This window comes from Labrus bergylta, chromosome 9 (assembly GCF_963930695.1).
Source record: "Labrus bergylta chromosome 9, fLabBer1.1, whole genome shotgun sequence".
NCBI lineage: Eukaryota > Metazoa > Chordata > Actinopteri > Labriformes > Labridae > Labrus > Labrus bergylta.
The window spans coordinates 28405305-28430773 of NC_089203.1; the positions used below are offsets into that span (position 1 = coordinate 28405305).

Consider the following 25469-nt stretch of genomic DNA (forward strand, 5'->3'; position numbering starts at 1 on the left):
AAACATGGCCAGGGTCTACAGATGGAAACTAGCCTCAAACTGATAAATAAACAAAAATAGATCGGTTGAGTAGAACGTGGTGTAATTCCACCAGTCTTCCACTCTCTGAAGTGTTATCCTTGAACAGTTAATATCATTAGTGTTGATATGTGATATGAATCATCCCATGGCGTGTGCAGTTATTTTTTTAATCAGATAAATATCAAATTTTCTGGGATGAGATCACATGGAGTCTAACTCATGAGGGAGCCTAGTGGTGTGTGTAATTTGAAACACACTGATGTGCACATCTTTAACTTATGCTTCAGTATGGAAGTCTATTTACTTCACAAACAGTAAACTTGATGTTTTTTTTCCTCCTCAACATCTGTCGTTGTTCTGGCGTTAGTCCAGTCTGTTATTCCATCTGACAACATGGAGAAGTGGTTAATCCAAACATGGCCTGACACAGTCCTTCTCAAACTCTCCACAGTGAGTACCACCACAGAGAATATGTTCCTCTCCAAGTACCACCATTATGACCAACATTGAAATAAAGTAGTTTACAGCTATATAACTACATGTACAGCCATTTTATTCCTGATATGCATATTATTTATTATTGATCTAACACCAACACACTGCGGCCTGGGCTCACTCTGTGTGCGTCTCCAAAAGCATCCAAACTGGACGTGACTCGAGTCATATTTTGCGTTGTTTGTTGCTAACGGTTACCGAAGCATCACTTGCACTGCTAACGTCGCCTCATGCACCTGTGCAGGGTTCACTGTCGTTGACTTCAGTTCCTGCTGTGCCTCTCGAGGTGGAACGCACTTTTCTTTCTAATATTTCCGGTTTGGAGCCACACATGAAAACAAATGTAACTTGTCATATTTGCTTTCTCCGCTTGCCAGCACAGCTTTGCTTGTCCAACCGTTTGATTTGTACATCTTTATAAAATAAATAAAAAATCAGAGTCCCATATAAGAGACTCCAAGTGTACCACAAGAGGGATCCCGGGTACCACCAGTGGTACTCGTAGTTTGAGAATTGATGGCTTAAATACACAGCCCTTCATCCCTGAATACATTCTACGAGTTGGATAAACTCTCTTTGATACATTTGATACTGATGTTGAAAAACTGACTTACAGCAGAGTGAGATGATGCACATGGCGTGCAGTTTGTTCTCCGAGCGGATGTACGAGCGCATGCAGATGACGAAGATGTTTCCGAAGCAGGTGGTGGCAGAGACCACCCAGACGAAGACCCTCAGCACGATGTTAGCCAGCAGGTCCTCGAAGGACGAGATGCCGTCCGTGTTGGGTTTGCAGCTGCGCACGTGTGGAGCGTAGCCGCAGTACTGGAACTTCTTGAAGTAGCTGTGATAACGGATAAGGGAGACAAATGAATTACAGCTGCAAAGTTTATTTTATTTTTTTAACAGTCTTTGTTATAATTTGAGAAAGCTGGAAACAAGAGCAGTGACTGAAAAGCGCTTTGGGGATTTTTACTTGAACTCAAAGAGAACAGTGTTTCCTTTTGGATCTTTGTTTTTAGAGTAGGGGAGTTTATATCAAAAAAGGTTATTAGTTCAAATTCTTGAAAGCGGTGAGGTGCATATGTGCACAGCCAGATCAGGAGAATATGCGGAGCAGTCCTCCTGAAATGATCTAGATATTTTCAGGAGTGCATGTATAAAAATGGCTTATGCAACATACTGTACATAGGAAGGAAAGAAGAGGCATCACTCAGGACAAGTGAGCTAAAAATAGAATTAAATAAATGACTTGCCTAAAGTAATCTGAATTTCATTAACCACCACTGTTTCGTTGCAGAGGAAGGAAGTTGAGACAAATATCTCAGAATCTGGACAAAGGCAAATCAAAAAGTCTGCACATCAGTCTCGACTCAGTCTCGAGCTCGATTGAGTCAGTGTGTGTTTTGTAATTTAGGTGAAACGTCCTTTTAAATAAGACCAAATGTATCTGCTAAATACAAACCATTTCCATCTTTCTGTACCTTTCTTTAACCTGAATGAAACTCTACAAAAGAGCTTCAAAGATGAAAAGTGCATAGATTTTTTTTTTCTCTGGTTATCGCTGCATTTGAGTGTATAAGCTGAGCTGCTATACCCGGAGAGAAGACGGATTAAACGCCCGATGTCATCATCTCCCAGTTGGAAGAGAAGCCTGACGATCTTGATAAGAGTAGCTTGGGGACTTACAGAGTTTTAAAAACAGCATGGAAAGCCAAATGGCACAGTCTATATGTCAGCCTTCCATCAGATGATAAAGATCAACAGGATGAAAATAGAAACAGGGCGGTGGAGTACTCACATATGAGTCAAGTATTTCAGAGGTTCAAACATCCTCCGTTGTATGTTTTCAATTTCTATCCCCTCTATGCTCCTGAAGAAAAGAAACACAGTACAGTACATTGATTGTAACTTTATACAAAAACAAGAGAAACCAAAAGCACAAAATATGTAACCGCTCGAGGTTCTGCTCAATTAAACAGCCTCTCAAGCAATTAATGAATACTATTCATTTCAGTTTCATAGATTTTGTGATTTTGTGTGGGATTATGCTCGTTTCTCCATGGAGAAATAACAAAATATCCAAACAACAGACTTCTTTCCTTTCGCAGGGTCTTTTTTCATTTTTCATTATGTGGGATCATTACACTCTGTGGATATTTATCTAGAGCACAAACAATGTCAGATTCTCTTTTCTCAACAAAGAGCTCTTTACTTTGCTGCATGGGTCAGCCGTCACCATGCTTTGTTTTTACTTACAATGACTTCAGTTTATGCAGCTTGTCAAAGTGGTCGACCTGGAGCGCCATGATGGGATTGTATGATATATTCCTAGAAAAAAAAAAAAAAAAAGAAATGTAGAGGTGAAAAGCAACCAATAAAAAAAAAATCATGTCACACATCAACTGCAGACTGAATAAAAATGGACAGCGCAACACTTCGGCTCAAGTGAAGCCAAAGTGATTTAGAGCTCCACATTTGACTGGCTGCAGTAAAAGTCTTAAATCTCGCCTCCTTCATGATAACAGATTAACATGGCTCAACGAGGAAAGATGGATTTATTTTATTATCTGTTTGGAAACCTGAGACACAACTTAGGAAAGATGACTTTCTGCAGCCGGTAAAGCTGCTAAAAATGAGACGACGACGTCACCCATAATGATTTTAAATTCCTTTAAATTGTTATATCTGCCATTACTTAACAGAAAACTAACTTTATTGCCATCCTGGAGTCTGAATAAATCTGTTTGCTCACACAGAGAACTATTCATCCCGTTTTGTTTGTTTTAAACAGAACTCACAGTTGGAGCAAATCCTCCAGCAGGACGAAGAGATTGGGAGGAATCGTCACCAGTCTGTTGTTGGATAGATCTCTGCAAGCCGAGACAAATCCACATCAGTTCACCAAAAACAGAACAAAAAGAAAAGATGCAGGCAGATCTTCAGAATAATTAAAAAAAAAACATCCTTTGTGACTTTAAAACACGACACATTAATCAACAACACCTCTGCAGGAAACACTTTAGAAACTCACTTCCCCCAGAAGTTTATAAAACATTTTACCTTTGCACCAACATAAGCCCAAACGTCAGCTCTTTAAGGTGTAAATGAATGCTGTGACGACGATCACAGCTGCAGGAGAATAGTGTGACTTTTTAAAGGCGATAACAATTGAGACTTTCAGCTCTCTCAAACTGTGACTGTGTCATATAATGATGGTCGTCACTTCTGATGTAAAGCCTGAAAGTAACTCCAACACCTTTATTCTCAAATAATAATTTTAATATTACGACCTTATTCTCCAGCGACTCTATTCTGGAGACTCTCATAAAGTATGTTTCATCATACATGTGTGATATAGTTCATGGCATATTTCTAGTCTTTTCGTCCATTCTTGTTTGAAATGAATCACATTTCTTGATTCATTGTTAGTATTGGACTCTTAATCTTTCGTTTAATTCTCCTATTTCTTCACTTTGTGGGAAGTCGTACCTCCTACTCCCGTTTGAAAGGTGCTAAATAAAGCTTAATTTATGTATGATTATTATTATTAGTCCATTACTCGGTGTAACTCCCCCACACACACACACACAGGTCACTCTGCTTCCCATCTGTTGTAATTCAAACAACCATGATATCTCGGTGTCTTCATTGAGAGTAAATTAAATTCAAGAAGGCTCAGTCAAGACTCTTAAAGAAGCTTAGATCCTCTGACTTTAGCAAGAACCTTTGCATCATCTGTGTTGATGATACAAAAAGGATCAAAGAGGCTGGCTCTGTGATCGGCTTTACCCCACACTCTCTTGAAGTCATCTTTGAGAAGAGAACGAGGACAACACAGCGGTTTTAACAGACTCCACAGCTCCTTCAGTGAGCGACTAGTGATGCTTCAGTGTTCAGAGAACGACTCAGGAGGTCCCTTTGTTCCAATTCAATTCAATTTATTTTGTATAGCATCAACTCATAACAAGTGTTATCTCAAGACACTTTACAAAAAGCAGGTAAAATACCTTACTCTTTGTCTGTTAACATTACAAAAGAGCAGGTAAAAGACCTTACTCATTGTTATGTTACAAAAAGCAGGTAAAAGACCTTACTTATTGCTATATTACTGCCTGTTCTGGCAGGCCGTCAACCAACGATCTTGAGGAGCCTAAGAGAGCTCAAGAGCTCTCAGTAAAGTAGGTGTTTAGTGACTGAGATTTACAGATAGATACATGCAGTAATATGATGTACTGTATATGCACAGAGAGAGAGAGAGAGAGAGAGACAGAGAGACAGAGAGAGAGAGAGGAGCTCAAGGTGACAGTTTCCCCGGTAGTCTAAGCCTATAGCAGCATAACTAACAGCTGGTCTACACCAGCACTAACTATAATATTTATCAAAAAGGAAAGTTTTAAGTCTATTCTTAAAAATACAGAATGTGTCTGCCTCCCGGACCCCGGCTGGAAGGCGGTTCCAGAGGAGAGGAGCCCGATAACTGAAGGCTTTACCCCCCATAGTACACTTGGAGACTGTAGGTACCACCAGCAGGCCTGCACTCCGGGACCGCAACGCTCTCGAGGGACAGTACGGCACTAGTAGCTCCTTCAGGTAAGATGGTGCCTGGCCATTTAGCGCTTTGTAGGTGAGAAGAAGGATCTTGAATTCTATTCTAGACTGTATAGGGAAGCCAGTGCAGAGAAGCCAGGACAGGAGTGATGTGGTCCCATTTCCTGGTTCTGGTCAGTACACGAGCTGCAGCGTTCTGGACTAGTTGAAGAGTCTTTAGAGATTTGCCAGAGCACCCTGACAAAAGAGAGTTACAATAATCCAATCTGGAGGTAACAAATGCATGAACTAGTTTTTCTGCATCATTTTGCGACAGGATATTCCTGATCTTGGATATATTATGAAGGTGAAAATAGGCTGTTCTTGAAACTTGACTGATGTGAGAGCTAAAAGACATATCTTGATCAAAAAGAACTCCTAGATTCCTAACAGTGGTGCTAGATGCCAGGCTGATGTCACTAAGGACAGTCAAATCACTAGAAAAAGTCTCTCTGAGGTTCTTAGGGCCTAGCACAATAGCTTCAGTCTTGTCTGAGATAAGTAGCAAAAAGTGTCTGGTCATCCAGGTCCTAACGTCCTTAAGGCACGCTTCTAGCTTACATAACTGACTGGTGCCATCGGGCTTCATTGATACATAAAGCTGAGTATCATCTGCATAACAATGAAACTGTATGGAGTGTTTCCTCATAATGTTTCCCAGAGGAAGCATATATAATGTAAAGAGAATTGGTCCAAGCACTGAACCTTGTGGGACTCCATGGCAAATTTTAGTGTGCATAGAGGACTCATCATTAACATGTACAAACTGAGATCGGTCTGATAAGTAGGATTCAAACCAACTTAAAGCAGTCCCTGTAATTCCAAGTGAATGCTCCAGTCTGTACAACAGGATCCGATGGTCAATGGTGTCAAAAGCAGCACTAAGATCTAACAAGACGAGCACAGAGAGAAGTCCCCTGTCTGAGGCTAGAAGTAGATCGTTTGTAACTCTAACTAGTGCAGTCTCAGTGCTATGGTGGACTCTAAATCCTGACTGAAACTCCTCAAATAAACTGTTGTCATGGAGAAAGTCACACAGCTGTTTAGCTACCACCTTCTCCAGGATCTTAGAGAAAAAAGGAAGGTTGGATATAGGCCTGTAGTTAGCCAGAGTTCCTGAGTCCAGAGTAGGCTTTTTAAGTAGAGGTTTGATTACCGCTACTTTAAATGCCTGGGGTACATAGCCTGCCAGTAAAGACGAATTGATCATATCTAATATAGAGTTGCTAACTAAGGGAAAGACTTCCTTAAACAGCTTGGTTGGGATTGGGTCCAAAATACAGGTTGACGGTTTCGACGCAGAAAAAATGGAATATAGCTCTGAAAGGTCGATTGGAGAAAAACAGTCGAGACTAATATCTGGTCCTGGAACTGTCTCTGCCGTATCAGACGTATCCGCACCAGGTAAGGGCAGGAGGTTACCAATTTTGTCTCTGATGTCTAGAACTTTGTTGTTGAAAAAACTCAGGAAGTCACTGCTGAGGGCTAAAGGAATACAAGGCTCAATGGAGCCATGACTCTCTGTCAGCCTGGCTACAGTGCTGAAATGGTATCTAGGATTGCCTTTGTTTTGCTCAATTAGAGAGGAGTAGTAGGCAGCTCGGGCGTGACGTAGAGCCTTCATATATCTTCTATGACTATCCTGCCAGAAAAAACGAGATTCTACCGTTTTGGTTGAGCGCCATATTCTTTAAAAATTCCGCGACGATTGTTTTAGAGTACGGGTTTCTGAGTTGAACCATGGAGCTAGTCTCTGCCGTTTGATAACCTTCTGTTTCAGGGGAGCAATCGAATCCAGAGTAACTCTCAGCGAATCTACTGCACGATCAACAAACTGATCTAGCTGAGAGGGACTAAAGCTATCATAAGAGTTTCCAACTGGGTTGAAACACGGTACTGAATCAAAAGCAGCTGAAATAGCTTCCTTAAATCTAGCAACAGCACTATCCGACAAACTTCTAGAGAGCACACCTCTTCCAGGCAGAGGTAATTCTGGTAGGACAAAATCGAATGTAATAAAAAAATGGTCTGATAGCAGAGGATTTTCTAGGAAAACTGTAAGGTTATGGATTTCAATTCCATAAGCTAAAACAAGATCCAGGGTGTGGTTAAAACGATGAGTAGGTTCGTTTACACCCTGGGTGAAACCAATAGAGTCTAATAGTGACATGAAAGCTGTGCTCAGGCTATCATTATCAGCATCCACATGGATATTGAAGTCACCAACAACAATTATTCTATCACTGCTCAGGACTGAATCTGATAAAAATTCTGCAAATTCAGATAGAAACTCAGAATATGGGCCAGGAGGACGGTAAACTACAACAACTAGAACTGGCTGAAAGGTTCTTGAGACTGGATGTGAAAAACTAAGAACAAGGCTTTCAAAAGAAGAAAAATTCAGCTTTGGTCGAGGGTTAACTAGAAGACCAGAATTAAAAATAGCAGCTACTCCACCACCTCGTCCGGTGTCTCGAGGTATATGAGTACAAAAATGACTGGGAGGAGTGGATTCATTCAAACTAACATATTCATCTTGACACAGCCAGGTTTCAGTCAAAAAAAGTAAATCAATATGCTGATCTGATATCAGATCATTCACTAAAAGAGATTTGGATGCTAAGGACCTAATGTTCAAAAGTCTGCAGTGAATCTTCTGATTTTTTAGCAAAATCGTATTCGTAGTCTTGATCCTGATGAGATTTTGACGATTTATGCCTTTTCTTTCTTCATTTGGATGACTTGGTCTGGGCCGGGGGACAGACACAGTACCTATAATATTACTACAGTTCGATTCAGAATTACAGCTATAGTGACTGGGAGACAGATCTAAGGGAGGCGCAGAGAAGCGTGTAAGACTGCAGCTCTGCCTCCTGGTCTGAACTCTGTGTTGTTGTCAAGGTTTTGGACTAATAACCTCTGCTATGTTTCTAGATAATAGAGCTGCACCGTCCAAAGTGGGATGGATGCCGTCTCTAGCTAGCAGACCAGGTTTTCCCCAAAAAGACTGCCAGTTATCTATGAAGCCCACATCGTGTGCTGGACACCACCTCAACAGCCAGTGGTTGAGTGATGACATGCGGCTATACATGTCATCACTGGTCTGATTTGGGAGGGGTCCAGAGAACACTACGGAGTCCGACATCGTCTTAGCAAATGTACACACCGACTCCACATTAACCTTAGTGACTTCCGACTGGCATAGTCGGGAGTCATTCGTGCCGACATGAATTACGATTGTATCAAATCTACCTTTAGTCTTTGTCAGCAACTTTAAATGAGATGCGATGTCGCCCGCTCTGGCCCCGGGTATACACCTAACTATGCCCGCTGACTTCGCTAGCTTCACGTTTCGGACTATGGAGTCTCTGAATGCCTCTATGAAGCCAAGCTATGTCGGCCCGCACCGGCTACAGGTGGCTGGCTAACTACTGCTGCATACGATGACTCTGACTCAATGGTGCGGAGCCATCTCTCTAACTCAGACACCCTCGCCTCCAAAGCTAAAAATAAACTACATTTCTTACATGTATCATTATCACTAAAGGAGGACGAGGAGTAACTTAACATCTGACACGTAGAGCAAGAGAGAGCAGGAGAGCGAGAGACAGAAAAAGAAGCCATTGTAAAGCTAACTGCTAAGCTAAGCTAAGAGTAGGTACACAGTACAGAGGAGAACAGAACAGAAAATGATGCAATACGCTCACCCGTAGTTCGCTACTCGGGTGCTGCTCGCTGCTCTGCTCGGGTCCAGCAGCAGTCACATGTTTTAATGAACATTTTCAGTTGTTTCAGTTGATTCATGGCTGTAAATTATTTCTCAAATGGTTTCTTTTGTTGCTGTTTGTTATTGATTTACTTGTGTATTATTATTGTACTGTAGGTAAAGTTTGTTGTATGAAGTTTTCTAATCAAATCTAATCGAGTGTTAATTGAGGACGTTTTTTACCTCTGCAACCCGCTTGCACCCGGTTGCAGCGGCTTCACCCAGTCAGCGTGCTTTTGACCTGGTTTGAGGATGACGGCATGACTCTCACATGTGTGCTTAAGAGTGTGTAGTCGTGTTGCCGACACAACAAGGAAGCACTTTTCTATTTCTATCCCAGCACACCTGTGCAGTACTCTAAACTCTTCTGTTATACTTCCCCCTCCTCCTCTATTCTTCATACCTCTCCTGACTCATATTCTTTTTTTTCCTTTTCTTATTTGGTTTGTTTCAATTATTTACTTTTTCTCTTCTCCTTTGCTCTTTTTTCTTCAGTCTGGTTCCTTGTCTACCTCCTTATTTATTTAGTTTATTTATTTTTTCTGTCCCATTTTTCCTACTCAAAGCTTTCTCATACGCTCCCTTTTCTATTGTTTTTATTCCCATTCCCACCTTACTCTCTTAAGCTTTATTCACATATACAGATGTATTATTTATCATCCACTTATTCTACTCTTTTTTTCATTCCTTTTCCACCTTAAAATCTCCCACATGAGTGTGTCTGTAACCGCTTCAGAGACCAACCAAAATCAACCAAATACATTTGGAATCAATAACACTCACTGCAGTCCTTCTAAAAAGCAATCACACCTTTTCATGTGTGTAGTTCAAGTAATGACAGTGGAAGTCGTGACGGCCCCGCCAGCAGGAGCCTGCTATTGTGTTTCTGCGTCACTTCATGTTTGCGTCCCCGCAGGTCGCTTGGCGGTGTCCTTTTTAACATTTTAAGTATAAAACATCTTTGATGTAACAATTGGTGGTAGAAGTTATTTTACAACGGATTGTTTCTCCGACAAGACAAAATCAATCAATAGAGATTTCAGAAGAACAAGAATTGTTTGGACTCAAGAGGCTTTTAATAGCTGCAGAAGTGTCTGTAATCCTGTCATTAAAGCACATTAAAGGAAAGACACACAGAGCGATCAAAGACAGACACTTGTGTGCAACACTCGAAGGAGTACAGAAGAGAAGTAAAAGGAAAACGCTCCATAACAAGCTGCTCCTAACTTGTTGTTTGTGAGTTAGTAATGAGAAAGACCCTGAAGTGAGAGGCGCTGGTTGAAGTCGCTTTGATTTGTGAACAATAACATTGATGCTCGAGTTTCGATAACACCAAGAGGATTCTCAAGAAGTGTATCGATACTGTGACATAGCATGAATCATTCTAATATCACAAAATAACAACAAGCTTCTTCTGATTACTCAAAGCGCTGAATACACCACAAGCCTCCACACCTCCACACCCTGACGGCAGAGAAGTGTCCATCAGTATTAACTAATCCATTCATACACATACACTGCAGACAAAGCAGCGGGAGCAACTTTGGGTTAAGTATTTTGCCCGACATGTGGCTGCAGGAGCTGGGGATCGAACTCCCAACCTTCAGTTGAGAGATGCTCGACTCTAACACTGAGCCACAGCTGGAAAAAGCATGTCGCATTAGTTTGATTATGGTTCAGAAGACGTGTGTTAAATGATTTCTTCTGTATCACCTTTCTTCTTTAAACATATATTTCATTGCTTTAAAGGAGGCGTTTGCACATCCAACTATCTCATGAGGTAGGACGTCAAACTATAGCCACGTTACTCTTGCTCAGCATCCTCATCTATTAGAAAAACAACACAACGTTTCAGTCCCTCTGGTCCTTTATCGACGGTGCTCTCACTTTCAAGCCTTTAATTGCTCGGATGTTGGCAACAATATAAGAAAAAAACATTAAAACTCCATCTTGTAGTGTAACCCAGAACTTCCACGAGTGTCTACATTTAGCTGCATTAACTGTCATTCATCTTTTTATCTTTTGTGAATGAAATGTCTGTCAGTCATTCATGCCTTGCTACAGAATGTGTCGTCTGACCTCTGCTGAATAAATCAGAAAATAATTCCACAGTCTGTCACCCCTAACATGTAGCCTCTTTTAAATTTGTATTTTGCACAGTTGCTTTATTTATTTTAGTCTAATACTGTGTTTTTGCACAAGCAAACAAAATTAACTTACAACTCTCCGAGCTTCTGGAGGACTGAAAACGCTTGTTCATGGATGTGGCTGATCCTGTTCCTCTGTAAGACCCTGAAGAAAGGCAACAAATCGACACCAAAAAAGAATCAGATAGACACTATGATCCTTCAAGTCAAGTTAAAATGAACTGTCAGAATTAATTGGGAATATGGGCATGTAGCTGCAAAAACACATTTTGAGAAACTGAGGCGGATTCAGGTCAAAAAACCACAAATGTTTTCTTTGCTATTAAATGTATACTCACAGAACTGTCAGCATGCTGCACGAGTGTAACGAGACGTTTCCAATGGTTTCAATGACATTTCCCTCCAAATCCCTGCAACAACATGTTAGGAAATTCACACATAGAGGAAAAGCATATTCAGAGACCCACTCAGCAACACTGACAGGGCGCATTCATCAAACATGTCATCTTTAAAAACAGCCTTTTGACGCGTTGACATGCCACTTACAGCCAGTTGAGCCGCGGCATTTCATGACAGATGTCATCCAGCTTTGACAACGAGTTGTTCAGCATCACCCTGTCAATCAGAGACACACAATGTAACAGGGCGTAATCCTTCAACGCTCAGGAGGAGCACTCATTCAATCTGAAGTAAACAACAACGGCTTTTAAAAGCAGAAGTTTTCACGGTTTCAGACAGACATCACAGCAAAGTAAAACAGAGAAAATCTGAATAAAAACTCACAGTAACACAAGAGAGTTCAGTCCAGAAAAGGTCAAGGAGGACATCTGATGGATTTTGTTATTTTCCAGGATCCTAAAACGACAAAACACAGGATACATGTTGCCGTTCTCATTTGCATTATCTGGTTTGGTTGTGACATTACCCTTTTGCACAGAAAAATAAATCTGATTTATGAGTCGGGATTATTTATCAGAGAAGTCCAATGCCAAAACCAATATTTACAAAAAGGTAATACATCCTTATTTTCCATGCATGCAGTAGTTTATATTCTTTTGAAAAAGCATCCATCAGAGGAGGATGAACATACAACCACTCCAGCTTGTGCAGGTCCTTGAACACACCGGGCATTAGGACGGATATCTTGTTGTAGCTCAAATATCTGAGAGAGGAAACAAAAAGTTCAATAAACTTAAGGAAAAAGAACACGTTCTTTAATTGCACAGCAAAGTATTCTAGAGTAGTTTCAACCAATCAAACAAACTTTATTCATAAAGCACCTTTCAGAAAAATTCGATTAGATTCAAAGTGCTTCACAAAGGCGTGGAAAAGCGATTGACAAAAGGTCGTTTGTTCAAAAAGATGAAGAGACCAAAAACACGTTTATAAAATAAAGATGGATGATAACAATAGGAGACAAGAAATGAAAAAAAATAATTATTACACACAAAACCTTAAAATGTTTGTTATCAGGGTGTTGGTGGTGTAGCAGATAGTGTGTGCGCCCTATGTACAGAGGCTATAGTCCTCCAAGCGAGCAGCCCGGGTTCAGACGGGGATCTGAACCAGGAACCTCCTCGCTGTGAGGCAACAGCACTAAACACCATGCAGCCCGAACTGTTGCCTAGTTCTTTTTAATACTTACTATATGCGGTCCACTCTCTTATAAAGTTTAACAGACCGTCGATGAAGTGATTGTGAGATTTAAACATGTTATTTTAAAACCACAGGCATTAATCTGCTGCTGTGACAATTTCCACTCCTTGGGGGGGAAAACTATTTTTAACATCTTTGGGAGCCTGACTGCAGGGAGCCGCTCCCCTTCAGCCACAACAGAGTTAGTATTCAGGCCACAAGGGTGATAAGGACTCGCTCACAGTTGGAGTAGAAGCTGAGGGATTTGTATAGATATATTATTATTACACATAAATACAGCAGAAGTCAGGTCTATCCTCATGACACACTAATGTCTACAATGAGTAAGAAGCTCGAGTCCTGTCAGCTGTGTTGTTGTTGGAGCTGTGTTTACATGGACGGGACGGCTTTTTAGTTTTTTAAATCAACACAATTAAATCAATATTTGGAAGAGTGTATGTGTGGCAATGCACGGGCAACATCACATTTTCTGTTTTGGTGTGCGAGCGGGCTCAGCACTGACTTCCTCACAACAAATCTAAGCAGCAGTAGTGAGAAGTGGCCATTTTGTAGTCTGAGTATGATAAGACTTTCCCTTCCAGCTGAGTTGCACACAGCCAGAGCTTTTGACTCATCTCCTGCAAGCTCAGCTTCAGGAGTCCGTCAGAGCTGATGCTCTGCTTCATTCTGTGTATATCATGTAGACACAGCCTTCATAAGCAGATTCTTACAAAAACCAAATGTGACAAATGTTACAAGAATCAACAGAACTCACAGTCTTGTAAGATTATACAGCCCTCTGAACGCGTCAGGACTCACATCTTGAATTCTGTTGTGCTGCAGATATCTGTGAAAAGAAGCACAGGAACAGTTGAAAAACATAAACATCGCACAAAAAGAAAGTTTGACAGTGGCAGAGAAGATTGGCAAGTTTTTCATAGGTGCAACCCACATACTCGTCTCTGCTGCTCATCCCACAAATGCATGTTCCTTACAAATGTGGCACCACTGAAAAGGGAAATAAACAGGCTTTCCGACCGAACAAGAAGTATTGCCAAGAAGTATTGTTACAAAAACAAAATTATCCACCTAACACAAATTTCTTTACTTTGTGTGCAATGTTTATAAAACATTTGAACATATTGGATTCAGAACAAAAAAACGCTATTCTGAAACTGTAGTCTGGTGCGTGTCATTGATTCTTTTATTTACCTCACTTTCACTTCCTGTTTTGACATTGGAGAAACTTTTATCTGCACTGTAACAATATGTCATGTATTCATACAATCCTAATTCATTTTAAAGATAAAGATAAGAAAAAAAAACATTTTAAATATCTAATTTTTGCTCAGTTTTGTGACATTTATGTGCATAGGACTGTGAAGAGTGACAGGAAAAGTTAGTAGAAGAGAGTCGGGGGATGACATGCAAATGACAAGCATCTCAAACCCCAGACACCACGAGGCATGTGGCCTCCGCACATGTGATGCACGCTCTAAACAATCTTAATTTACGCCCCATGTAGGGATTAAATTTCATTAAATTGAAGTCCCTTTTTTATTGCTTGTGTTTCCTAAATGTCATTGAAATATGGCCACTTTTAATTGCTTTGATGTTTATTATTAACTGAAGTAATTAAAGCTGCCATACTTTTCCTCAGATTTGATTTCTTAATAGGCAAGTGAACTTTGTTTTCCAGATTTTTGATGAGTAACATAACGTTTTCAAACATCACTGAGGTTTTTAGAAGGTTTTAGGCAGTTTTAGGTCTAAATATGCACAAGTTATTCTGGTGCAGACGTTTAAAGGAGATCTATTATGTTGAACCATATTTAAAAACATCCTTATTATGTTACCATGTTGGAGGTCCATAATAAACCATGGCAACGGTTTTAAACACAAGATAAACAGTTGTTGGGGCAATCCCTGGACGTGGTTTCCTGCTGCTCTGAACGAGACTTTTCGGGATCTTTGCGAGACTTGGCCAGAACCTGACCCCAGGTTCTGCCGTTGTCCCAGAGCAGAGTTCTAGGACACGCCCACCCTGAAGCCCACTCTAATTTCCCTGCAACTACAAACAGAGCTGGCCAATCGGAGGAAAGTGTGCTCGTGGGGAGGCGGGTCTAAAAGAGACAACAGCTGAAATTAAATGTTCCTACTTAATGGGCATTCCAGACTGACATAATTAATGGTGAAAGTGAGGATAATAGATCTCCTTGAATCCTTCAGTCACACTCATCCCAACAGACCTCCGCAGACATCTACGTTCAGCCTTTTGTGTTATTCATTCTGATTTTTATTTATGTATATCTACAGAAAGTTTTCACTGTGGTTGAAGCTTCAGAAGCTGAAGGCTGACAGTCTGACACGGCAAACAGTTTCGTGGCTGAGGATAAGACCTGTTCTCTGTGTGTGGTAGATAAGAACTAGGTCGGCAATGAATGAATCCATATGCAGAACAGAACAATGGCTTCTGTCACTGTTCCCCTCAAGTCATCTTTGCCTTAAACACATCCGCTTTGTAGATCAGAAACACTTTGTTGTATCTGTCATTCAAAGGATAGTTATTATCTCCGCTCTGTGGCAGATGCTGGGCTCAAACTTAATTAATCATATAGCCTCTCATGCATGGTAATAATAGTGTTTTATTATAAATGGGGCTTTCATGAAAGCAAGACAACAGACTGAACAGAGTGCGGATAAAAATCAAAATAATAAGTACTTGTAGAAATGTGGAAAAATACATTATGTATACCGGGATATCTATCACACTATTTATATTAAAATGACATATAATCCATAATTCATGGGATACTCACAGCTTCTGCAGGCTCTGGTATTTGAAGAATATGTTCGCTTTCAGTGTGTGAAGGTGATTTCTTTGAAGAGACCTGAAAGATAGGAAGAGGTTTTATGTAACAATTCAGATTGAGGTCTTAGCCTTTTCATGATTTTGATTTAGTTTCTGTTGTTTTGTGTTTGATTTGATCCTTTCCTTCCATCGTGTTTCTCACTCCTCCTCAAGTGTATTTGTTTCTGTTATATTCTTGAGCTCTCTTTGGGTCTTCAGTGTTTCCTGTTTGACTTTTGTAGTTCTTGTATGTGTGTTTCATGTCTTGTGTTAAGGCCCCGACACACCAAGCAGACGGCAAAGAACTATTGGTGTCTGGCACCAAAAGTCAGGGTTCGGGAGGCAGACAAATTCTCTACTTTACAGAGTAGATAAAAAACTTTTTCAATAACGCATATAGTTAATCTCTCGCTCTCTCTCTCTCTCTCTCTCTCTCTCTCTCTCTCTGCAGGCATATGTATTAATGCAGCTCACTTACTGTAAATATTCATGTATTATTCTGGCTGTTAAAAGGCAGTTTTTCCTCTCCACTGGATCTATGCTCAATGTTGCTTTGTGCTGTGCTCATGGTCCCAAACTCCATTCGATCTGCCGAGTCCCTTTGCACCTTTAAGCAAAAGCTAAAGACCCGGCTCTTTCATGGATACCCACAACCTTAATGATGACGCTTGTCTCCATATTATTGATGATGATGATGATGGTAATGACGATGGTTTGGTTTGATAACGACGACTTATAAGATGGTTTCTATACTGATTAGAGCTCTCAAGAACTGCCCTCAATGTTGTGCGTTGCCTCTGGTCACTTCCTGTCAGCACCTGTGTGTCCAATCAGACTCAAATCTGATCGTTTACTGATGCGTTTCCTCTTTTCTAGATCCTTCATTGTGTTGTACTTACTCTCTCTGATGTACATTGCTTTGGATAAAAGCGTCTGCTAAGTGAATTGGAGAATTGGTGCAGAATGGTGGATTAATGTTTAGAGTACAGACAAGACCCTGCTCTTTTTCTTAAGTGTCTTAACATAACATTTGTGATGAATTGGTGCCACACAAATAAAGATGAATTGATCTGTTGGTGGATTGCTCTCGTTCTTCGGGCAGAAGCATGCTGGACCTGAGAGGATTCACTCTCACACACACAGCCAATGAAGAGTGAAGAAGCGTTGTTTAGTCCGGAAAAAGTCGAGTGTGTGTTAGATGGATTTGTAAGAAGAGAAGTCGACACCATGTGCATATAATACGTGTCTGGCTTAATATTGAAACAAAACCTACAGCCCTGTCTGAAACCACCTTAGGTAGGCAGGTCGCAAATATCTCAAAACTTTAAAGAAGACGTTCCAACTTTATAAAAAACACAACAATCGTCTTTTATAATAAGACGATTACCAGATAATCCAATCTGTAAAACTGGTCATTTACATCCTTCTGTTATTTAGCATTTGATAAAAGATCTCAAAGAGGCTCCGAAGCTTTTAACGGATTAGAGTCTGACTGAAGGATAATCCATTCAAAGAACATTATTGTAGCATTGAGCACATGGAGGGGGTCAGTTTTGGGACTCTTAAGATTTAAACAGCGTCTCTATGGGCTCACATCTTTATGGCACACAGTATTACCTCCCTACTTAGATCTGATTCTGGTCCATTTCAGACGTACTGATTGTAAAAACACTGAGATGTTCATATTCTACTTAAGCTTACCTACTTTTCTGTGGATTCTTGGGATTTAGCGGACTGTTTAAACGGCTCAAACCTGAAGTAAATAAATGGTTTCAGTTTGATAAACACCATCTGTTCATGGCTTCTCTTTCCACTTGTTGGAAGTTTCTTTCACAAAGAGTCAAAAAGGGTGCTTTAAGATCTGCTTTTGGAAATCAGCTTATCAAAACTGTTGTAGTACAGCAGCTAAATGTATCAAAGCAGTGAGGTTATGTGACATAAATCAAGAAAATGGTTTAATGTGAGGTTTGATTCATGCTGCTCAATCAAATGCAATTTCATGATTATTGCAAAAAACCCATCACAAAAGTCTGAATTTATCACAATAATAAAGAGAAATGCCTTCTCCCTCAGCTTGCATACATTTTACCTACAGGATGGTATTGCGGCGGCTAATATTGAAGATGACTCCAAAGGAGAGATAACACATCTCAATGAACTTTAACAGCGCTCCCTGCAGATCAACCTGCATCAGACCCGACTACCACAAACTATACCTTCATTGTTATGACCCTGTTTAATAGATTGTGATGAATGTTAGACAGGGACATAAAACCAGGTTGTGCGATATTAAAAGATAAAACTGATTCAACAAAACATTAGTAGAATGCTAGTCCTGTCGTGTAGAAGGAAACTCTTGCACTCTCCATGCCAGCAGGGGGCGGTAGTCTGTAATCGTCATTCCAAAAAGGGATAAACTGGAAGAGGACGAGGACGGAGAAGAATGCAGATATATAAAACGTTGTTATGATATGAGGAGACCATTTCCACACCGCTGTCGCTCAACACTCGCAGTATAGGTACTTCTAATCGAGGATAATGTCTGATACAAAGTTGAAGTCGTTTACTTGCTTTCGTCACTTCTGTCTTTCTTCTCATGCACTGATTCTTCTCATGATTAGCTGAACAGCCAATCTGAGTGATTCATCTCACCAACCGCGCCGGCCGACACTGATTCAACATGTCGAATCAGCCGAAAAAATGCAGACAGGGGCAGAAGGAGCCTGACACACTGCAACAACTAGGGCGACGATCTCCTTGATGTGCCAGGATCTTAAAGACCTACAAAAAATTATTCAGTGGATACCTTCTTCAAGACGGGATCCGAAGGAAACACTGGAGCACATAAATCACTCAAGGCAAATGTAATAAAGGTGCATTTGTGTGATCCAGTATTTTATTTGTTAATAGCTGTCTTGAAATGTGCAAAGTTTTCAGAGGAAGACGAGGCGATGCTGTCACTTGGAGAAGATAATGATGATTGTAATAGCTAGAAGGTATTCATTATACTAATATTATGCATTACAAGGAAATTATGACATGAGTGAGGAAGAAGACGAGATTATAATTAAAACATAATTGCCTGGTTGTTAGACTTTCAAGGTGACATAACACTCTCAAATTTATATAAATTGGTCACAATCCAGATACAAAGCTCCAGCTCATTGGAAGAAGCTTTGAACTGGAGAAGCCTTTCGGAGGAGAGGTGAAAGTTAGGATCTTCAACTGAGTCCACTTGCCTTTGGATCAAGCTTTGACCTACTGCTGCTCTTTATACTATTTTACTCTTATTTCCTAAACAGGACTTATAGTGTTGTAATTGTGTTAGGACCCCCTTAAGAATGAGATGCTGCATCTCAAAGGGCACATATAATGAAAAATACACTTCACCATGTTTTTCTAACTCCAACATGTGTCTCTAGTCCGTCTACAAATCCCCCAATGATGAGAAAAGTCCATCCTCTCCGTCTTTAGCCTGCTCCACTTTTCAGAAAGTGTGTGCTCAAACAGGCCGTTAGGAGATGTTCCCCTCATGACATCACAAAGGGCAGTAGCCCCTCCCCCAGGTGGGTGACACTCCCCCAGCTAGGTGTTTGTTCTGCCCTCTGAGTCTGCCTTCTCACCGTAAACAATAGGACATGGAGCGAGAAAGCCTGAGCCCACCTGAGCCCTTCCAGAGAGGGGGCGTGGTCAGACACAGCTCATTTACATATTTAAAGCTACAGACACAGAAACAGCCTGTTCTGAGCAGGGCTGAAATAGAGGGGTTTATAGACATGATCAAATACAGGATCAGAGTGGATTTAGAACAAGAAACTTCACACACATGTTTTGGGGAGCTCTGAGACTTATTTACACTGGTTTAAAAGTAGTGTGACACGTGACCTTTAAAATATTCAAATATCTTCAAAAGATAAAACTCTTACTCGTAATGTCTGAAAGAAACTTTTTTTAATTTGACAAAATTACAAGCATGTTATTCCAGCTCTTTAAAGAATATAAAGGATTCATATTTTTCAGCATGCTTTGTGACCGTGGGTCGCATTACTCACCTCCACTCCCACAGTCTCACCTTAAACTCTTCAATTGAGTCACTAAATCATCTAATTGCAAATGCTGGTACTCTCAATGATGGCGAGGTCATCTCTCATCTGTGGCTGCCCTTTTCTGCCTTTACACTCACAGCCAGAGTGGAGACTTCCTTCGCACTTCAATCTCACAACATTGAATAGAAGCATCATTTAGTTTTCCACTCACATCATCGTTACATTCACAGCCACCACCGGGACGTCTCGAAGCTGAGCGCCGTCACAGTCAAGCTCCAGCTCTCGACACTGGCAGAGCTCAGGGAAAATCCCCAGCACTAGAAAGATGAAGGGCAGAAGAAATGCTGTGGGGTGTGAAAGAGTCAATCCTGCAGCTTTTCTGAAGAATACAAAGGCTGAGATTACATTTTCTAAGCAACATCCATGATGAATAATTTTTTGATTTCCTGTGATGTGACGTCGTCTTCTTATAATCCCTTTATAATCTTTAATCTTCTTATAATCATTAATCCCAGTGCCTTTATTATTTTATTCACTTTCACGGCTGCTGCTGTTTCTACTCTAAATCTGCATATAAATGTATTTTTACTGATTTTTTACTTTGGCATTTTGTTCTTGCCTTTGTGTATCCTGACTATTGATGCTTATTCTGTTATATTTCCTGCCTTTGCTTTGTTGGTCAAAGCACTTTGTGTCTTGCTGCTACTCTAAGCTTCCTAACTTGCATGTTGTTCACACAGCCAGAGTCGATATTCACAGCGGAGAAGAGCACGTTTCTTACACACAGGCTCACAGAGAAACTCTTAATAGTAAAAGAAAACTTATTTTTTTAAGTTGTGATTGGCTGTCATTTCAAGATCATGTTGGTGTAAACAAAAACCTTCTATCCTCTTTCTTTAAGAAGAACAACAACAGGCGAAACCTGGTGGGTGTTCCTTTTGTAAATACAGCAGTGAGTGTATTTTCTATTTCTTTTTACAGTACACATTCAGAAGCTGGAATTAATAGTAGGTGGAAGGAAGCGTGGGCGTTTGTTTTGAAACTGCTGTCAGATTATTGGGAGAAGCAGGATGCATGAGCAGAGAGAAACTTACTCAGAAAAATAACTGAATCTTGTGTGTCAGAATAATTTTGACAAATAAACAAACCTGGACAATTTGACCTCCTCTAAACTGATTGAGTTGTCATGTTGTGTGATTTAGTGCAGACACGATATGTCAACATTTAGGCGACACATGCATTACCGCTGCTCAAACAGATGTCATACTAATTAAATACTGCTGTCAAAAATGAACTGAATGTAGTTGACAGTAAAAATTAGCTCCATTTATTTGCAGGAAGAGAGAAAACCTGTCAGAGTTTATGTGTTATTTGGAAAGCTCATTAAAACTGATTTGTTTGAAAACCAGTGCAGGGAGGTAAAACTGTAGAAATGACCTACAGCGCAGTAGATAAATAACACTTAAAGAGTACATTTCAACCAAACCGAAATGAAGGCAAACGTCCATAATGCTCCTGTGAGGAGTTCTTAGCATGACCATCAGCGACCATACACTTAATACTTCTACATAAGTGTTTTAAATTGCTGCAGTGGGGAAGAAGACAGACAACATGATTAACAGCATGAGGAGGAAGTCTGTAAATATTAATGATTGAAGCCTGGAGTCCAATTGAAGGCAGCCGCCATGCTGGAAATGCTGTCTCAGCCTAACTTTCATTCGACCTAACGACAGGCTGAGAGCTGGAGCTGAGGCGGGTTTTAAGCCTCTTGACAAACCTTTACCCCCCCGTACAGTGTGTGCCGATCGAGACATGAGCTAATCAGACTCGTGGGCACGTTGTAGAGGTCTGTCAGGAGGCTTTAGTCTGGCCTCAGCTCCAGATCTTTACCCGATTCGTTGACTGAAAGTTTGTGTGAGAACAGCATTTCCCCCTTCAGAAACCAATGGGTGACGTCACTGAGATTACATCCATAACAACAAATACCAAGAGGTTTACATGTCGAAAGAATTTGTCTTTTGGTGTTATTGATGCATTACAGTAAGTATACAAATAGAATGACAGCAACCAAAGTGAAAGCAGTATCCATACTGTCAAGAAACAGAAACAGTGTAAAATAGGAATACATAAAAAATATTTTTTTTCTGTATGTGAGGGGCTGCATATCCAATAAAAGCATAAAAAGACCCCTAAAAAAATCCATCTTCTCCAGTGGGAATTCTTTAATGAGCAGGGTCGGTCTTAATATGTTCCACTCTAGAAACTGGAACGAGATTTTTTTTTTTTAATAATCTTTAGTTATAGTCATTTCTCAAACTAATAATCCAATTTCCGTCCCGACTTCACACTGTGATTCAGCTGAGATTCCTCTGTGCAGAGGAGAGATAAGAGGCAGGCTGTGAACATCCTCTCTCGCTCTCTCTTTTTTTATTTCCTAACGTTCTCATCCTTTTCACAGAAACAGCGTGAATGCATTCCAGGAGAGGCCTTTATTGCCTTTTCTCTCGGTTATGGTCAGCCTATCTCTCTCTCTGCCTTTGACTGCAGCCCTCAGAACAACTTTAGACACTTCTGATTTCAAATGTGGTCGCACAACATGTTGCACAAACAGGTTCTTTTGAGTATAACTCCTCTCTCTCTCTTAGGGTTTGGATGGACTGGGTTTTGATTGTCTGTAGGAGTGCTCTTTTAATCCCCAGATAGAAAGAAGGAAAAAGATTGAAGTTTGAGTAGCAGCTGGCTGGAACTTGTTTTCTTCAAGAGAGGAAAATAGAGGCACAAATCCCTCCAGTTTAGTTTCTAACTCCAGAGCTTCCCCTGACTCTCTTAAGGCAAAATGCTGCAGTTCAACTCAAAGGAAATAAGTTATCTGAAAGGTGATTAAACATGCCAGACGGACGAAAGGGAACAGTGTTTTTGAACGTCAAACCAACAGGTGTTGCAGCGATGGAAGCGAGCAAGAGAAGTGGTTCAGATAGAAGTGATTGTACCCGACCTAAAAAGCCTCTGCATGTTTCTAATAAGCTCCACGAGCAGAAACGTGCTCAAACTAGGATCAATATTGGAGATGCTTTTGAAAAATGGAGAGAGGTTAGAACACAGAAAGGTTTACAGACCCATGCAGAGCTGGATAAACACTGAAGCTTCAGAGTCCACCACATGGTGACCTGAGTGAGCATCAACTCTAGAGAGGAGGGGGCGGGGGGGGGGGGAGACAGCTCTCTACAATGTTTACAATTTGGACTGCAGTACCCATTTTAAACACCAGGTGTCAGAGTTAAATTTTGCTCCTTTAAAGAGTTTAAAAAATAATGTCTGAAGTCGACTTTGATTTTTCAGTTTTTTTGCATCGTCATGTCACTCTGAATTTCAAAAAAGGGCTTCATGTAAAAATCAATAGAAGTGGATTGCGTGATATTTATCTGTCTGGGAGAAGTCTAATGCATCCAGAACTGTATTCTTACCTCCCCAAGAAAGCTCACCAAACATCCACAAAATCAACCCAGCAAACCAGTTGGAGTCATGAGGGAATGACCCCTTTCCTGGCTTCTCACTTACAGATAAAGACTAGAAGCAAATTTGATAAACCTCAGTAACTTCACAAGAAAGTTTTTAACAGGTCCCTGGGAGAATATGTATGATATCTCAGCTGTGACAAATGAATGGTTCAACCTTACACTGGTCATTAAAGCAGATTCAATCGGCAGCCCTATTATAGAAGAGGGAGGGAATCTAGGAAAGCTTTTTCCGGAACAGATTGAACAACAGTACAACAGTACAAATATGAATAATCAAAGAACCAGGATACTCACGGCATAAATTGGACCTGGTCCCTGTGTCTGAGCTCGGCATTCCAAAATACTTGTCGAAAAGATGTGGCCATCCGTTATTATCTCCTGGAAGAGAGAAAACGAGAGAAAGCAAGAGGTTACAATCTTTTACATGCCCCTCACAATAAATCGACTTCCTCTAAAATTCAATTTGAGGTTGTTCAAAGTCTCTTTTCTATCAGACTTCTGTGCACACATTACAGTTCTTCTCGCCCTTCACTCTTCTGTGATGGACTGATGAGCTTTTTCATTTTTTGCTGTGGACAAGATCAAGGCCGTTCTTCTTGCTTTATAATCGTTTTAGAGATTGAATAAACATGAAGACACTGGCTTTGCAAATAATTTGAGCAGCTGTGATTGGATATTTTTTTATTTAATTTCCCTTTAAATCAACCGAAAGCAGACTTTTGGTACCTTTAGCTTGTTATATAATCATGACCTTCTTTTGAATGTGTGCTTTATAAAAAAAATTGTCAAAGTTCAATGCAGGAAAGATAAGTTTGTAGTTTAACCAGAAAGGCTTTGGACAAAAACATCAATATTGTTATTGTCCTTACTTGTGGGATACAATCATCATATTCACTGGTGCCAAATATCAATATTTTTATTCAAGCAAAAAACTGAACAGATTTCAGGGGCCGCTGTGCAGGAGCAACTTGGGGTTAAGTGTCTTACCCAAGGACACACTGAACATGTGGTTGCATGAGCTGGGGATTGAACCCCCGACCTTCCATTGTGGGCCACAGTATCATATCGTATTATATTGTATTGTATGGTATGTTATCATATTGTGACTTACCCTGAGATTCACACCTCTACTACCAGACACCCACATTAACAACACTTATTACTGCTCTTTACATTTTAAACTAGAGAGGTGACGCTCAAGTGCAAATCTATTTCAGATCTACTCATCTGGCATCCACTGTGCCCCTGTTGCTGGGCAGAAGAAAATATTTTTTTAGGTCACATCAAAGCTGAGCGTGTGGTCATATTAAAATGACTGTCGGTGTATCATTTGATCATCCCAGTTATATACTTCCTGTGAGGGGGAACATCATCTCGTCGTCGACTTATCTCACCCTCCTGGGAATAGTTAGTGCAGGTCAACTGGCACAAATGTGCTATTATTTAAACTCTACCAACTGAGCCACAGCCGCCTACATCATGTCATAAATGTGCAGCTCAAGATTCACAGTCAAGCGTTTTTCCCCCAGAGTTTTCAAAAAACATTTTGTCCCTGACTAACTTTGTCTACCAAAGAAAAGTTTCCTATTAAATTCTTCTGCTCTTCTCTACGTTGAGGTTTGGTTGACAATTTACGATTTACTGTAAGTCAGTGTCACCAAAATCCAAGGATGCACTTTCACAGTCCACTTAAAATATCTGGAAAAAGTCTGAATCCCTAAAAAAATACTCTGTTTACAATAATATATACAAGAGAGACTAGCAGCAAAAACGCCCGGATGGTTTTAAGGGATTGCAAACGCCTTAATCCAGCTCTGGCAGGCTCACAAGTTTCCACACGTGCCAGTCCAGGTTCAAGGACTTCATCAAAGTGTTTTACCTTCCTTACAATCCAGCTGCTTTCTGACAACTCACAACTTCAGTCTCCAGTTAAACCTGAAGTCGTCATCTGCTGCTTTTTCTCAGGTAATGATTATTTAGGATGATTATCTACGTCCCAACGACATTTCCATAATCTCTGCTTATGTATTTTAAAGACATATATCTGGTGGGAATTCATATTATTGCAAAAGAAACAGTTTACCTGTGTGACATGGTAACTGTAGCCATGACGACAGTGATCAGTATTATCATGTGGCTAGGAGAAAAAGCAACCTCTTTCTTTTTTTAATTTCCAGCAGTAATGAAGTTGTCTGAATGTGTTTGCGAATCTGAAAACAGGAAGTCAGGGTGAGTCAGTGCCAATCAGCACAATGAGGATGAAGCGCTCTGTGACCTCATCCCCTCTGTGATCAGAGTCAACATGATCTGCATGTCAACGTCATTAACCGCTCAGTGCCCACGACAAACCACAAGGTGATCAGCTGGAATGTGGATATTAGGATAATATATGATTACATC

At 40.5% G+C, this 25469-nt stretch overlaps 1 protein-coding gene across 2 annotated transcripts in view; it reads right to left on the minus strand.

Annotated features, from left to right (window-relative positions):
- The window catches only part of rxfp1 (relaxin family peptide receptor 1), a 77675-nt gene that overhangs the window by 11794 nt on the left and 40412 nt on the right, over positions 1 to 25469 (minus strand). For both annotated transcript variants that reach the window (XM_020657260.3, XM_065958962.1), the window contains exons 3-15: positions 23364 to 23447; positions 19763 to 19868; positions 15474 to 15545; positions 13430 to 13501; positions 12110 to 12181; positions 11803 to 11874; positions 11566 to 11634; positions 11358 to 11429; positions 11093 to 11164; positions 3318 to 3389; positions 2776 to 2847; positions 2318 to 2389; positions 1131 to 1360 (exon numbers count right to left, since the gene is read on the minus strand). In XM_020657260.3, the coding sequence (XP_020512916.2) occupies positions 1131 to 1360; positions 2318 to 2389; positions 2776 to 2847; positions 3318 to 3389; positions 11093 to 11164; positions 11358 to 11429; positions 11566 to 11634; positions 11803 to 11874; positions 12110 to 12181; positions 13430 to 13501; positions 15474 to 15545; positions 19763 to 19868; positions 23364 to 23447 (1137 nt within the window). The remainder of the gene's footprint in view (positions 1 to 1130; positions 1361 to 2317; positions 2390 to 2775; positions 2848 to 3317; positions 3390 to 11092; positions 11165 to 11357; positions 11430 to 11565; positions 11635 to 11802; positions 11875 to 12109; positions 12182 to 13429; positions 13502 to 15473; positions 15546 to 19762; positions 19869 to 23363; positions 23448 to 25469) is intronic.